At 41.6% G+C, this 15,107-nt stretch overlaps 1 protein-coding gene across 3 annotated transcripts in view; it reads left to right on the forward strand.

Moving 5' to 3' along the window:
• DHRS7B (dehydrogenase/reductase 7B) overlaps positions 1-15,107 on the forward strand; it is a 94,841-nt gene that overhangs the window by 26,045 nt on the left and 53,689 nt on the right. The window contains exons 1-2 of one of the 3 annotated variants that reach the window (XM_017510560.2): positions 2,167-2,388; positions 3,760-3,891. The exons of 1 other annotated variant lie outside the window; for it this stretch is intronic. In XM_017510560.2, the coding sequence (XP_017366049.1) occupies positions 3,833-3,891 (59 nt within the window). In that variant the 5' untranslated portion in view covers positions 2,167-2,388; positions 3,760-3,832. Of the gene's footprint in view, positions 1-2,151; positions 2,389-3,759; positions 3,892-15,107 lie in introns of those variants that run through there. One more of the 3 variants, XM_017510561.2, reaches the window with a different exon arrangement.

Consider the following 15,107-nt stretch of genomic DNA (forward strand, 5'->3'; position numbering starts at 1 on the left):
CGGGGTTTCACCATGTTGACCAGGATGGTCTCGATCTCTTGACCTCGTGATCCACCCGCCTCGGCCTCCCAAAGTGCTGGGATTACAGGCTTGAGCCACCGCGCCCGGCCTACTTAATTTTTTTTTAACAGAAATTTATCTATCTTACATTAATCAAATTTCTTCTCAATGTAACTGAATATAATAATCTCCTGACTCAGCCTCCTGAGTAGCTGGGACTACAGGCATATGCCACCATGCCCAACTGATTTTTTGGTATTTTTAGTAGATAGGGTTTCACCATGTTGGCCAGGCTGGTGTCAAACTCTTGCCAGCCTTGGCCACCCTAAGTGCTGGATTACAGGTGTGAGCCACTGCACCTGGCCCATTGAAATCTATTTGTATAATATCCTGGTTGTGAAGTTAGAGTTCTTTACACTTGCATTTGACAGATGTAATTCAAAGTGGTTACCAAAACATTGAAATGTATTGTGTTTCTTCTAAAACAAATTCCATGTAGGATTGAAGAGCGGGTTGGCTAAGAAGGTAGCAGGCCTGGGAAATGAATCCCAGGAAATGGACTTAGTCATGCAGTAAAGACTCAGGTGTTACCAGTGGAGGGTGTCCAGGTTTTTGTCGTTTTGAACAAATGATTGGACAAAACACACAAAGCAAGAAAAGAATGATGCCACAAAAGCAGTGATTTATTGAAAATGAAAGCACACTCAATGGGGTGGGAGTCTGCCTAGCAGGTGGCTCAAGAGCTCGGTTAGAGAATTTTCTGGAGTTCAAATACTCTCTAGAGGTTTCCTATTGATTACTTGGTATACATCCTATATAAATGAAGTAGTGGCCTGTGACCAGCCTGATTGGTTGCAGGAGGGGACCGATTAGAGGTACCTTTAATTTTTCATCTGCCAGGCAGAAAAGCAGGCAGGTTGCAAAGGGAGTAGCTTCTGGTCCTTTTGTTACTTGGGCATGGAAAGTTCAGGTTTTCCTTTTGATTTCGTTCTAGGAAGTCAGCGTGTATTGGTCTTAGTTTCCCTGCCTCCAGACCCTGTTCTCCTGCCTCACAGGTTCATATTGAATTTGTTACAAGGATATTCAAACTTTGTGAATTGGCAAGCAGGAATCTAGAGTTTCTAGAACAGTGGAGAGGGGCCAGGAAGGTATACAAACTTCTGTGAAAACATCAAAAATATTTAAAAATAAAATTTCCCATATTCGGATTTTGTGGATATCTGCACAAATTTCCATGATATATTAATTCGCTAAAGTGAATAAAAAAAAGAAACAGAAGCCTGTTTCAGAATGCTGTGTAACAAGGGGGTGTGCTGAACATATACATAATTGCTTGATTATTAATAAACTGGCTCTGGAAGAAAACACACAGCTAATAGCGTTGTTACCTAGGGGGAGGTGAAGAGGGTGCCTGGAAAACAGAGAGGAAGATTTTCCACCTTACACACCTTTGCCATCTTGTGAATTTTGAATGATGAGAGTCTCCCTGCCCCTTCCTTCTTCTGCCCTTTACTTTCTCAATACTCCCTTTTCATGGTTTTTTAAAAAATCACTTCAGGTCCTTTAAAAAATTTATTTTTTAAGACGTGCATATATATTCTGAATAAAATTCAATTTCAGATATATGTATTACAAATATCTTGTCTGTTCTATTGTTTTTCTTTCCCTTCTCAGTGGGGTCTTTTTGGTGTCTTACAGTTACTGACACCCAACTTATCAGTCTTTTCCTTTAGGACTGGCACTTTTTGTGTTCTGCTAAAATATATTTTCCTCTCATGGGTCATAATAGTCTGCGATTTTATCTCTAGACAATAAAACAATGTCTAGACAATGGGAGACATTCAGGTCTACCATCCATCATCCATCTAGAATTATTTTACCTGAGGTAGAAGTCAAGGTTCCTTTTCCCCCAATCAACATTTATATGACCTAGCACTTTATATTGAAAAAGAAACTTTCCTCATTGCATTACAGTGCCTACTTGTAGGAGGAAAAAAGTCTACACAGCTGGGGGTCTGTTTCCGGCCTCTCTCTCATTCATTGTTACTACCTTTGTACCAGTTATCACACTGTTCTGATTACTGTGGCACTATAATCATCTTGCTAACTGTATTGTGAATTCTCCAACTTTGTTCTTCACCGAAAGTCCACGGAACACCAACCACGACCTTTGGAATCTCCCTCCGCAAGATGAAGACACGGTAGTTAAGCATCAGGACCCTATTCAGATCTCGGGTCTCGCGGGTCCTACCTGCACCCTAGGGGACACGCGCCCAACGCGCATGCGCAACCTCACCGCTGGGATTGGACAGACCTGCGCCGGCTGCGTACACGTCACTTCCGAGGCGGGAGAATGAATTGGTTGCCCATGGCCTCTCCGGCTAACAGGTGGGTGCTGTACCTCGGAAGTGAGGGGTTAGGGTCCCGCCTTGAGCTGAGGCGACTCCTCGGCCTAGGTGAGGGGAAGCGGTGTAGTGGTCCAGCGAAGGCCGCGGGCCGTGGGGGAGCGCGCGGGATCCCGGGCGGCTTCCGGATCATCGTGACGCCGAACTCTGTAGGAAGACTCAGCTCAGGCGCTGGGACCAAGGCCTTGGCTCCGGCTGTGCTTGGCGGAGAGCTCTGCATGTTGCCGAGGTCTCTGAGTCAGGTTTCCGCGGCAGGAAATGGGCGTCGCGTTGCGGCGGACCTGCGCTGGGCGCTGTGTGTGAAAGGCCTCTGCGCCCAGAGGGCTCCTGGCTCGCGCCTGTTTATTCCCGTATTTCTGTGGGACGTAGGGGAGGCTCCGCAGCGCGTGCGAGTGGCAGGACCGAGGGCTGAGCGCTGGGGCCCGGTGGCACCTTGGCCAGTGACGGCGAGTTAGGACTAGCAAAGGAACTCCGGTTTTTGAAAAGGCAGAAGGAGGGTGCTGAGTCGAGCATCCACGGGAAAGGCTGTTTGTGATATCTTGCTCTTCCAATACTTGCTCTGCGGCTTCCTGGCTATGCGGCTTTGGGCAGATGTTTTAAACTCTTAGCGTCTCTATTCAGCTGTAAATTTGGGAATAACAAGCCCATTCATAAGGTTGTTGTGAAGCGTAAATGAAACTGCGCGTGCAAGGTACTCAGCTGGTGGTGTCTGACGCTTGGTAGGTATTCAACAAATGGTAGCCACATAAGGCTCTTTTTTCAGTTTCCAAACCTTTGGTGTAATGATTTGAGAATCGTGAAGTTACTTTTGAAGTAACTTTTGGGTTTCATATATACGTATATACTCGCTTCTCTTAGTGGAATTGCCAGGAATTGTTTTTCTGGTTCTCTAACCTGTATGGGAGAGAAAAAAAGAGTTGTAGGTGGAAAAAGGGATCCTGGGCTTGGCGATATACAGTTAGAACTAGCAAAATAATAATAATAATTTTTTCAGAAAGGCCGTGGGGGAACTGACTTTTTTGAGCACGTACCAGAATGGCCATTCTAAAATATCTAAATATCTTTCTTCCTCCTCACAGCGACAGAGTAACATGGGTGGTATCACAGTATGTTTTTAGAAGAGTTAGGAAGCTAAGATTACCTATCACAAATAAGTGGGGAAGGCAGGTTTTTAGACCCAGGCCTCCCTGCAGAACTTTGTATTCATTCGAGTATAAAAGGTTGCCTTTGAATGGATCTTTGTTAAAGGTTTTATATTTAAGAGGTAATCTGGAGTCTTGCCATAATGTGATCAACATATTGAGCCCCCCTGCCACTTTTTCCTAAGATGATGATGCTTTTTATTTTTCTTGAGGTTTATGATGGGATGAAATGGAGATAGAAGGAAGAGGTCATGACTGGGCCTTGCCCTGGGGTGGCCAGTAAGAATGCGCCTTTCTGCTGGGATTCCCCAAGATGGCATTCTGCTAATCCCAAAAGCAATATGGTGAGGATTCCAGATTAACAGTTGACTAAAGATTATGTATTAGGACTTGCTTTAAAGGAAGGCCTTATAAAAATAGGTTATATATAAATTGTGTTTTGTTGAATTAATCTTTTTTAGGAAATGAGTACTATTTCACTTACTAATTTTTTGTCCTTTGCAACATTTAGAGCTTTTTGGGGGTTAAACATTTTATTATGGTACATTGGCTAATGGGGTAGATTGGGGTTTCTTTTATTATAGAAAACATGGGGTCTGAATTTTAAAAATCCTACCACTGGAAAGGATCTGTGTTCTACTTCTTTTCTGGCTTGTAGATTGATTAGGGATCTGGTAGAAAGACTGAAACAGAGCCTGGTGTGGTGGCTCACCTCTATAATGCCAGGCTTTTGTGAGGCTGAGGTGGGAGGATTGCTTGAGTCCAGCAATTCAAGATGAGCCTGGGCAATGTAGTAAGACCTCATCTCTACAGAATAATTTAAAAATTAGCTGAGCATGGTGGTGCATCTGTAGTCATAGCTACTCAGAAGGATGAGGCAGGAGGATCACCTGAGCCAAGGAGTTTGAGGTTGCACAGTGAGCTGTGATGGTGATTTTATCACTGTATGCCAGCCTGGATTACAGAGGAAGGAGACCCTGTCTTTAAAAACAAAACAAAAAAGGGAAAGGAAAGAAACATTAAAACAATAGTTACCATTTGCTAATTTTTGGCATATGCTATGCCATTTATCCAAGAGGGAATTACTGTTTTAGTTACATTTTTACAGATGAAGAAATTCAGACTTGGAAAGGCTAAACAATGTGTCCAAAGTGGGAAAATCTAAGAGAAGATCAAAACAAAGCTAAAGGGGGTGTATTGGGGAAGGGAGGATGCACCAGGAAGTGGGGTGTGTGGGTGGCCAGGGTGACATTGGAATGCTGAAGAACACCAGAGTGAAGGTACATTTTCTCATTGAGACATGGAGTTTCCTACAGGAAGGGAAGGACATTTATCTTAAAGACAGAAGCCTGTTGCCTTTTTCGAATATTCTGGGCCAAGGGCAGCACAGCTAGCTTGGCTGTGGTCTTGTAGGTTTTCAAGCCCAGATTTGGAACCCTGCTGCCTAAAGTAATTGATTCCTGATGTGCTTTGCTCTTAAAGAGCCTGATCCCATACATAGAAGTGTGCAAGCTAGATAAGTGAGTAGGTGATCACTTCATATCCAGAAAGATTCTTGGCTTTATAAACAGATCCCTGTTTCAGGTTCTTTTAGATAGTGCATTTCTGTTGGTGACAACCTAAATGAAAAAAAAAAATAAAATAAATAATGCATTTTTGTGGTGTACTTAAAATATTCATTTTATTCCTATTGCAACAGTATATTTGCATGAAGGAACTATGTTTGTGCCCTTGTCAAGGGTGTGGAATATGCCTTCCCTACCATGTACATGTCCCCTTTTCTCTATTCCTTAATTATAGTTGATAGTTTTTGACTGTTTGCTATGTTCCAGGCACCGTGCTAATCACTCTACTGAATTATCCAATCCTGTGATAACCCTAAAAACGGGAACTATAATCTTCATTTATGGAGGGAGAAATGGACCTAGAAATGTTAATAAATTTATCCAAAGGCATAGAGCTATTAGCCAGGCATGGTGGCACACACCTGTAGTCCCAGCTACTTGTTGGGGCTGAGGCAAATGGATTTCTTGAACCTGGAAGATTGAGGCTGCAGTGAGCCGAGATCACACCATTGCACTCAAGTCTGGGTGGCAAAGTGAGACCCTGTCTTGGCCAGGTACGGTGGCTCACACATGTAATCCTAGCACTTTGGGAGGCTGAGGTGGTCGGATCACCTGAGATCAAGAGTTCGAGACCAGCCTGGCCAGTGTGGTGAAACTCCGGCTCTACTGAAGAAATACAAAAATTAGCCAGGCATGGTGTGGGCACCTGCAATCCCAGCTACTTGGGAGGCTGAGGCAGGAGAATCGCCTGAACCTGGGAGGTGGAGGTTCCAGTGAGTGGAGATTCCGTCACGGCACTCCAGCCTGGGTGACAAAAGCAAGATTCCATCTTTCAAAAAAAAAAAAAAGTGAGACCTTGTCTCAAACAACAACAGCAACAAAGGCATAGAGCTAGTAAAGGCAAAGCTAATACCATGTCACTCCAGAATGTAGTGCTTAGCTACAAATTCCATTCATTCCTTCACTTAACAGATTTTTATCGAACACTTACAGTGTATCAGCAGTGTGCTGGGTGTTGGGGATACAATGTTGACCAAAACCGATAAAGCCCCTGTCCTTAAATTATCTATAAATCTAGCAAGGGAGATAGACAGTATATAAACAAAACCAAATATTAATTACGATTCTGATGCATGCTGTGGAGGACAGTAGAGGGTGCTGTGAGAATATATAATGGAGTCACCGGCATGTGGGGGGGAATGAGGAGAGACAGGGAAGGCTTTCCCAAGAAAATGATATTTAGCTGAGACTTCAAGGACTGAGTTGGAGTTAAATTGGACAAAGAGCTGACAGGAGAAGGGAAGGGCATATGTGAAGTCTTGAGCCCAGGAGGAGCTTGTATTTTGTTACTTAAAGACCCGTGTGTGGCTAAGTGTGGTGGCTCACACCAATAATCCCAGCGCTTTGAGAGGCTGAAGTGGGAGGATCATGTGAGGCCAGGAGTTCGAGACTGGCCTGGGCAACATAGGGAGACCCTATCTCTACAAAAAATAAAAATTTATCTAGGCATGGTGGTGTGCACCTGTTGTCCCAATTACTCCAAAGGCTGAGGCAGGAGGATTGCTTGTTCCCAGGAGTTTGAAGGTGCAGTAAACTGATAATCCCACTGCACTCCAGCCTGGGCAACAGAGTAAGACCCTGACTCAAAAAAAAAAAAAAGGAAAAAAGAAAAAGTAAAAACAATAAACAACAAACAACCCAGACTGGGAAATATTATGGATAATATACTAATGTAGTTTCTTTCAGAAAAGAAATCCCACCATTTATTTGTAGCTGAGCGGATGCAACCCATTATGTAGTCTCAAGATTAATAGTAAATTGTCCTCTTGTAAGAAGGCTTGACAGCACCATTTGCTGTACACGCTTTCATAGTTATTTCTAAATTAACCTGGTAATTGTGTTGGTCATCTCTGCTACGGGGTTACTTTTTTCCAAAGGAAAACAGAAAACATAAAACAGCTCTATGATAAAACAAGTAGTCGAGGTGCCTAGGCTAAACCTCCAGTGATGGTGAGATAGTAATAGGGCTGGGGCATTGTCTTCCTGGATGTTTCCATTTAAAATGGGGGGTTCAAGGAGTTCAGCTGAGCCTGGTAGCTCACGCCTGTAATCCCAGCCCTTTGGGAGGCTGGGGAGGGTGGATCATCTGAGGTCAGGAATTCGAGACCAGCCTGGCCAACATGGCGAAACCCCCTCTCTACTAAAAATACAGAAATTAGCTGGGTGTGGTGGCGTGTGCTTGTAATCCCAGCCACTTGGAAGCTGAGGCAAAAGAATCGCTTGAACCTGGGAGGCGGAGGTTGCAGTGAGCTGAGATTGTGCCACTGCACTCCAGCCTGGGCTACAGAGTGAGACTCCATCTCAAAAAATGAATGAATGAATGAATGTAAAAGAGAGGATTCCAGACCCTTCAGAAAAATAGCTAATGCATTATAATTAGCATATAATGAGCAGTGAGAATGACCAGAGGTCACTTTCATTGCCATTTTTCATTTTACTCTTCTATTTACTAGGTATAAACAAGCTACACTAGGGCTAGTTTATTTAGCCTTTAAAGAGATGTGCACACATATCAAAGGGACAGAGGAAGGATTCATAAATACTAGATTTTTCAAAGAAAGGCTGTGTAAGGAGAAGGAAGGAAAGAAAATGTCTCTTTCCCTTTGGGCAGCAGGGAAATTTTAGTTTTAAAATTTTTACTGTATGTTTGGATGACAACTGAAAAAAAAAAGTACTTACAGTACAGTAAAATGTTGGACTGGAGCAACATCCATAATGTTGGATGGTGTAGGGATTATTCATTCCCACCCCATTATACATATGAAACCTTTCTTTGGTAGCCAATGTTATCATTTTAATGCAGAAATGAACTCTCGATTCTGGAAAGGCCATAAGTATGAGGGTGAAAATTGGGATTGAATGGGATTGAATTCAGTCTGAAAACTTCTTGCTACCCACCCAAATAGGAAATACAACAAATTCCTTTGGATTTCACCTGAGTGCTCCCTACTATCTCTAAAGTTTCCAGTAACATGAGAGTTGGCCACTTAAACTGCTTAGTGGAGGGAGAGGTCTGTGATGGCCACTGAATTTGCTACCGGAAAAGAGTCTCGATCCAGACCTCAAGAGAGGGTTCTTGGATCTTGTGTAAGGAATAATTTGAGGCCAATCCATAGATAAAAGTGAAAGCAAGTTTATTAGAAAAGTAAAGAAACGAGAGTTGGCTACTCCATAGGCAAAGAAGCCCTGTGGGCTGCCGGCTGGCTACGTTTATGGTCATTTCCTGATTGTATGCTAAACAAGGGGTGGATAATTCATGATTTTTCCAAGAAAGAGTTGGGTAATACCCTGAACTAAGGGTTTCTCCCCTTCATAGACCATATAGGGTAATTTCTTGACTTTGCCGTGGCATTTGTAAACTGAATGGTGTTGGTAGGAGTGTCTTTTGGCATGGTAATGCATTATAATTAGCATATAATGAGCAGTGAGGATAACCGGGGGTGACTTTCGTTGCCATTTTTCATTTGGTGAGTTTTGACTGGCTTCTTTACCTCCGCCTGCTTTATCGTATCAGCAAAGTCTTTCTGATCTGTGTCTTGTGTGACCCCATGTCTCATCCTGTGACTTAGAATGCCTAACCTGGGAATGCAGCCCAGTAGGTCTCAGCCTTATTTTACCCAGCCTCTCTGTTCAAAATAGAGTTGCTCTGATTCAGATGACTGATAAATTGATTAAATATTCCTTACCAGTGGTTTAAGTACAGAGCTTGCTTTCTGTACTTAGCCAGTGTTTTATTAAGTAAGGCTGTTTGTAGTAGGAAGACTAAGTTTTGAAGGTGATATACATTTTTCCAGGTTTATGCGAGCAGCACTTAGTGGTCATTAAATTGGATACTACATTAGTAAACTACCCTTGCAGAATTCTCTATGGGTATGGCCTTATAATCCAGGTTGGTTTAAAATGTTAGCTAAACTGAGTCATAGAAACTATACTGAGTTCCTGTTAAGCAGCTAGCTTGTTTATGTTCAGTTGTTGCTTAGAAGTATTCTGTTTGGGTTGTTAAAAGAAAAACTTTAGACAAATTAAATTCAGCAGTTTAACTGAACAAAGAATGATTTGCAAATTGGCAGCCTCTGGAACCGGAATAGGTTCAGAGTGACTCCAGGGCAGCTACGTGGTTGGATGGTATTTATGGACAGAAATGGGAAAGTGGCATACTGAAAATGGAAGTGAGGTACAGGCCAGGCCCAGTGGCTTACACCTGTAATCCCAGCACTTTAGGAGGCCAGCACAGGAGGAATGCTTGAGCCCAGGCATTTGAGACCACCCTGGGCAGCATAGGAAGACCCCATCTATACAAAAAAAAAAAAAAAAAAAATTACCAAGTATACCACTTACACCTGTGGTCCTAGCTACTCAGGAGACTGAGGTGGGAGGATCACTTGAACCTGGGTGGTAGAGGTTGCAGTGAGCCATGATCACGCCACTGCACCCCAGCCTGGGAGGCAGTGGGAGATCCTGTCTTAAAAAAAAAAAGGAAGTGAGGTACAGAAATAGCTATATTGGTTGCAGCCTAGTATTTGCCTTATTTGAGCAGTTGGCTGCCTGTGATTGGCTGAAACTGTGCTGCTGTGATTGGCTGAGACTAGGCTACTTGTTAACAAGAGTAGGTTAAAGTGTGTTTGCACATCCACTTAGGTTACAGGTCATTAGGTATGGAGGAACATTTAGATGAAACAAAATATGTAAGGAGGCAGCATTAGGCTAAACTTCTTGTAACAAGGTGATTAGAACTGAGCTTAGGGATCTGGTATCTTCTGGACAGTCTTAGAATCCTTCCTGTTTAAAGTTCCAACTAAAGGATGATTATTATTTTTTTACATGGCCCCTATTTGATGCACTTGAGTTAAGAATGTGCATCGGAGTCTAAATACATTGGTTGAAATCTCTTTTCCACCGTTTGCTAGTGATGTGACTTCAGGTACTTTTCCTACTTAGTGTGATATTGTGCTGGCCTAGAGCCTGAACCTGAGCAAAACTGTTTTTTAAATAAGTTGAAATGGCTGCCCCATTCTCCTCACAATAACTACTGTCCTTGGCCTCTGTAAATAGAACTGCTAGTTTGTTCTGCAAAACTATGTAAAGCTGCTTACCTTTTCTTATCAGTAACTGCTAAAATCTGTGACTTCTATCACCACCCAGACGATGTGTAAACAAATGTATATCTTGACTTCTGTAAACCACTGAGGTAACAAACAGAATGACAAAAGTCCCCTAGACCTTGGAATGTCCGGAGACCCCAGCCCTTGTCTCCGCCCAGGAGGTGAATCACAGAATCCCCAAGCCCTTGGAATATCCGAAACCTTTTCATCCCCATCCCCGCTCCTCACCCCCATACCCAAGGTGATTTTTTGGGTATAAAAAGTCGTGGCACCCTCCTTTTGACGCCACAGGTTGGAGAGACGTGAGTCCTCTGTGGTCGCCGGCATAATAAATGACCCTGCAATCTGGCATACTTTTGTCTTGGTAATAACTTTCTACACTCGGTCCAATACAACATTAGCAAATGAAAATAACTGTCATACCTACCTAAGGATTGCTGTGAGGATGAAAGGAGATCATGGGTATGGAGGATGTGTAGCTCAGTGTCTGGCACATTGCAAATATGGTAAAAAGTTAGTAATTCTTAATATTTTAATTTTTCAATAGCCATATATGGTAAGTGAACCCAGAAGATCTGAGACAGGTCTCAGTTAATTTAGCAAGTTTATTTTGCCAAGATTGAGGATGTGCCCATGACACAGCCTCAGGAAGTCCTGATGACATGTGCCCAAGATGGTTGGGGCACAGCTTGGTTTTGTACATTGTAGGGAGACAGGAGACATCAATCAGTATATTTAAGAAGTACATTAGTTCTGTCCAGAAAGGCGGGAGGACTCAAAGCAAGGTCCCCCCCAGGGGATTCCAGGTCTCAGATAGGTGAAAGACACACGATTGCATTCTTTTGACTTTGATAAGTCTTTCCAAAGGAGGCAATCAGAATATGCATCTATCCCTGTGAGCCGAGGGATTAATTTGAATAGAATGGGAGGCAGGTTTGCCCTGAACAGTTCCCAGCTAGAAGGAGCCCAAGATATTTTCCTGCTTTTCTTTTTTAAAATTATTTGGAAAAAGTATTTTAAAAGAAAATGAGTCTCTGGTCTCAGGTTTCATCTGATCTCTCATGGCTAGGACAGTGTATTCCTAGATGGATAAGTCCTGAAAACTATGCTTAGCAGGTTGTGAAGTCTCATGTTCTATGAAGAGAAGATGGGGGAGGGAGAAAAACAATAACAAACAAAAGAACAATCCTGGAAAAATTGATATGGGCCACATTATGTTGAAGTCCATACCTAAGTAGGCAGGTATAAAAGTGGCTTTTTATGTAAATAGGTTGTTATTTCCTTCTGAAGTTTAAGTTGTGTGGCTTCAGTTCCCAGGGCCTTGGTTTTCAGTGACTTGAAATTAGGAAAAATTGAAAAAAGAAAAAAAAAAAAAGCGGGGGGCGGAATTGAAAACATTATTTTGAAGACTTATAGCCAAGAAAAATTATAATTCAGTTCAAATTGTAGAAAATAATAAAAATTTAAAAAACATTAGGCAAGACTAGCATCTAACGAGGTGTACTACAGTTTTGAAACATAATTTTTTGTGCCCTAGTTTCCCAATTTTACTAAAGGCAACTCATGCTAGGACTGGTTTGCTTTATTATATTTTACCTAATTATTTGTATACAGTGCTGCAAGAATAATAATTTTTTTACATAGGCTTTTAAATTGCTTTGATGGAATTTTTTTCCATGGGAGGAATCTCAGATAAGACTTTATAAAGCTGAGACCAGCCATGGATTTGTGTCATTAAATACCTGTGAGCTGGGTGAATTTCCTCTCCTTTTGAGGTTCCAAGTGGGGCTTCTGGGACTGTCAGAAGGTGACATCCTTTATTTACCACGGGTCAGAAATCCTGTACATGGACTGTGTACACAAAAATATGAGGCCAGATTTTCTAAGGGCTTGATTGGCTACATATGTCGTTTGAGTCCTTAAAGGAAAGCACTCCGTTCCAGTCAAAGCCTTGGTAAAATAACCAGTTTCTCCAATTGTGTCCTGTTACAAATGAAAACATATTCTTATAGCACTTAGGCAAATAACTGTATTGCCATAAGAATACTTAAAAATGGTTTCCAGATTCAGGAAAAATCAGGTGGAGGAAACAAATATGCTCCAAATTTTGTTCCACAGGAGTATACTGAATTGTTAAAAGCTGTCAGTAGCTCAAAAGAAAAGCTTTAAGACTCTGAAAAACCAAGCAGAGGATCAGCAAATGTTTTAAGCAAAAAGTCCAAAAGATTAGTTCAGTCCATACATTTAATTCCTTTTCTGCTTGATACTCATGAACATTTTAGCTTGCTATGAGTCCTGAGAGTTTTTGCTTTATTGAGATATCACAGTCTCCAAAGTTACCAGAAACCTATAGCTGATACTAAAACCACCTTCTAAAGAAGACCAAAACAAGACAATTGTCTGTGGATGACAAAAAATTTTAGGGCAGCCATAGTCAAAGATACAATTGACAAGGAAATTTGTTATCTCCGTGGCACACAATAATTTTAACATAACAATTATGATTATTACTGATAATGTATATTAAGTTGTATCAGAATTATAGGAGTTTCCCATAATTTTGGAATACATACCAATAACTTATTTATACAAATACAGCTCAAGGAAAAACAAACACCATTTCATATTTGACAATGCTTCCTTTATAATTTTTGTACCAGATAAGCCAAATTATGTTATTTTTTGACTTTAGGGAAACTCTAATAACTTAAAGGATTAATTACGTTAGAAAAAGACAGAATTTATGATTTTATTTTAGAAAGTTTGTCAAATATCAAAGGTTTTAAACACTTGATGTCACAAAATAGGATCATAGGTCATTGTAAAATAAGTCATTCATTTAACCAAAAGGATAACTCAAGGATTTCAAAAATAAAAGGTGAAAACCTTTTGTTGAGAGAGAAGACTTAATTTTCCAAATAAGCCCTAATAAAAACAGCATGAAGCCAATTAAATTTGTTTTTCAAACTTTTATAAACAGTCTATAAGATTTTGATCTTGACCATAACATGTAGCTTCCACAAGCCTTTTATAACCTTTATTAAGGAGTTGGTTAATGCTTCAAGAAAACCTTGTTAATCTGACACAGGGGCCCAAATGCTGGTCTTGCATCATTGTGCCTTTGACATTAATTATTAATTTATAGAGAAACTGAACTTATTTTATCTTTCAGAATTGGCCCTTACAATTTTACGTGCCCACCTCTTCCACAACAGTCTCTGGGCCTTGAGGAGTTGAATAGCTTTAATTTCTTGCCCTGTGTCTCTGTAGTGCAGTTTATTTTAATTGTCATCTATGGGGCCTGAAGATGAGGCTTTAATTGCAGTTAGTGTTTCAGATTTAGCAAGACTTGGTGTCCTTTGTTAGACTCAGGAGTCAAAGCCCTGTTGCTCAATGTCACAAGGACTTTAAAAGCACACGCAGGAAGATACATGGATGTAATAACATTAATTTTTAAAAAGCGGGTTTTGTTTGTTTGTTCTTTGAGATGGACTCCTGCTCTGTCACCCAGGCTGAAGTGCAGTGGCCTGATCTTGGCTTGCTGCAACCTCCATCTCCCAAGTTCAAGCGGTTCTCCTGCCTCAGCCTCCTGAGTAGCTGAGATTACAAGCATGCACCACCGTGCCCAGCTAATTTTTGTATTTTTAGTAGAGTTGGGTTTTCACCATGTTAGCCAGGCTGGTTTTGAACTCCCAACCTCAGGTGATCTGCCCACCTCGGCCTCCCACAGTGCTGGGATTACAGGTGTGAGCCACCATGCCTGGCCAAAAACAAGTTCTTAATCTCAGTTTTTTTCCCTACTCAAACCAAAACAATAGTAATATGACAACATGGTCATATTAAAGTTTTTTATTTTAAAATTTAAAAAAATTTTTTGAGACAGAGTCTCACTCTGTCACCCAGGCTGGAGTGCAGTGGTGTGACCTCAGCTCACTGCAACTTCTGCCCCAAGGGTTCATGCAATTCTCCTGTCTCAACCTCCTGAGTGGCTGGGATTACAGGCGCCTGCCACAATGCCTGGCTGATTTTTGTATTTTTAATAGAGATGGGGTTTCACTGTGTTGGCCAGGCTGGTCTCAGACTCCTGACCTCAGGTGACCCACCTGTCTCGGCCTCCTAAACTGGAATTACAGGTGTGAGCCACTGGGCTTGCCCATTTTTCTTTCTTTTTTAAAGCATAAATCCTCTTATTATGACTTACACCAGCCATTCATGATGTGCTTGGACTTTTTGGTTTGTCCTGAACATCCTTTTTTTTTGAGATGGAGTCTCGCTCTGTTGCCCAGGCTGGAGTGCAGTGGCGTGATCTTGGCTCACTGCAATCTCCACCTTCCAGGTTCAAGCGATTCTCTTGCCTCAGCCTCCCGAGTAGCTGGAACTACAGGCACGTGCTACCACGCCTGGCTAATTTTTGTATTTTTAGTAGAGTCAGGGTTTCACCATATTGGTCAGGCCTGTCTTGAACTCCTGATCTCATCATCTGCCCACCTTGGCCTCCCAAAGTGCTAGTATTACAGGCATGAGCCACCATGCCCGGCCACATTCCTCTTTCTTAAACAACCAGTTGTTTTATTTTAGGACTGAATTTACCATACAAGATTCTTTCTCATATAAAATTATTTCTCTTTAAGCTTTCTTACTGTACATGTGCGCGCGTGTGTGTGCGCGCGCACATAAACACACACACACACACACACCTCTTTATTTTTATAGCTTTCTTTACATGTCTTTTTATTTTCTGGTTCCTTTTACTTTGTTTTATACATAACCTTTAAGTAAGCTTTGAATTAGACAAAACTTGTTCACTTTTTTTTTTTTTTTTTTTTTTTTTTT

Source organism: Cebus imitator, unplaced genomic scaffold (genome assembly GCF_001604975.1).
Source record: "Cebus imitator isolate Cc_AM_T3 unplaced genomic scaffold, Cebus_imitator-1.0 Scaffold441, whole genome shotgun sequence".
Classification (NCBI taxonomy): domain Eukaryota; kingdom Metazoa; phylum Chordata; class Mammalia; order Primates; family Cebidae; genus Cebus; species Cebus imitator.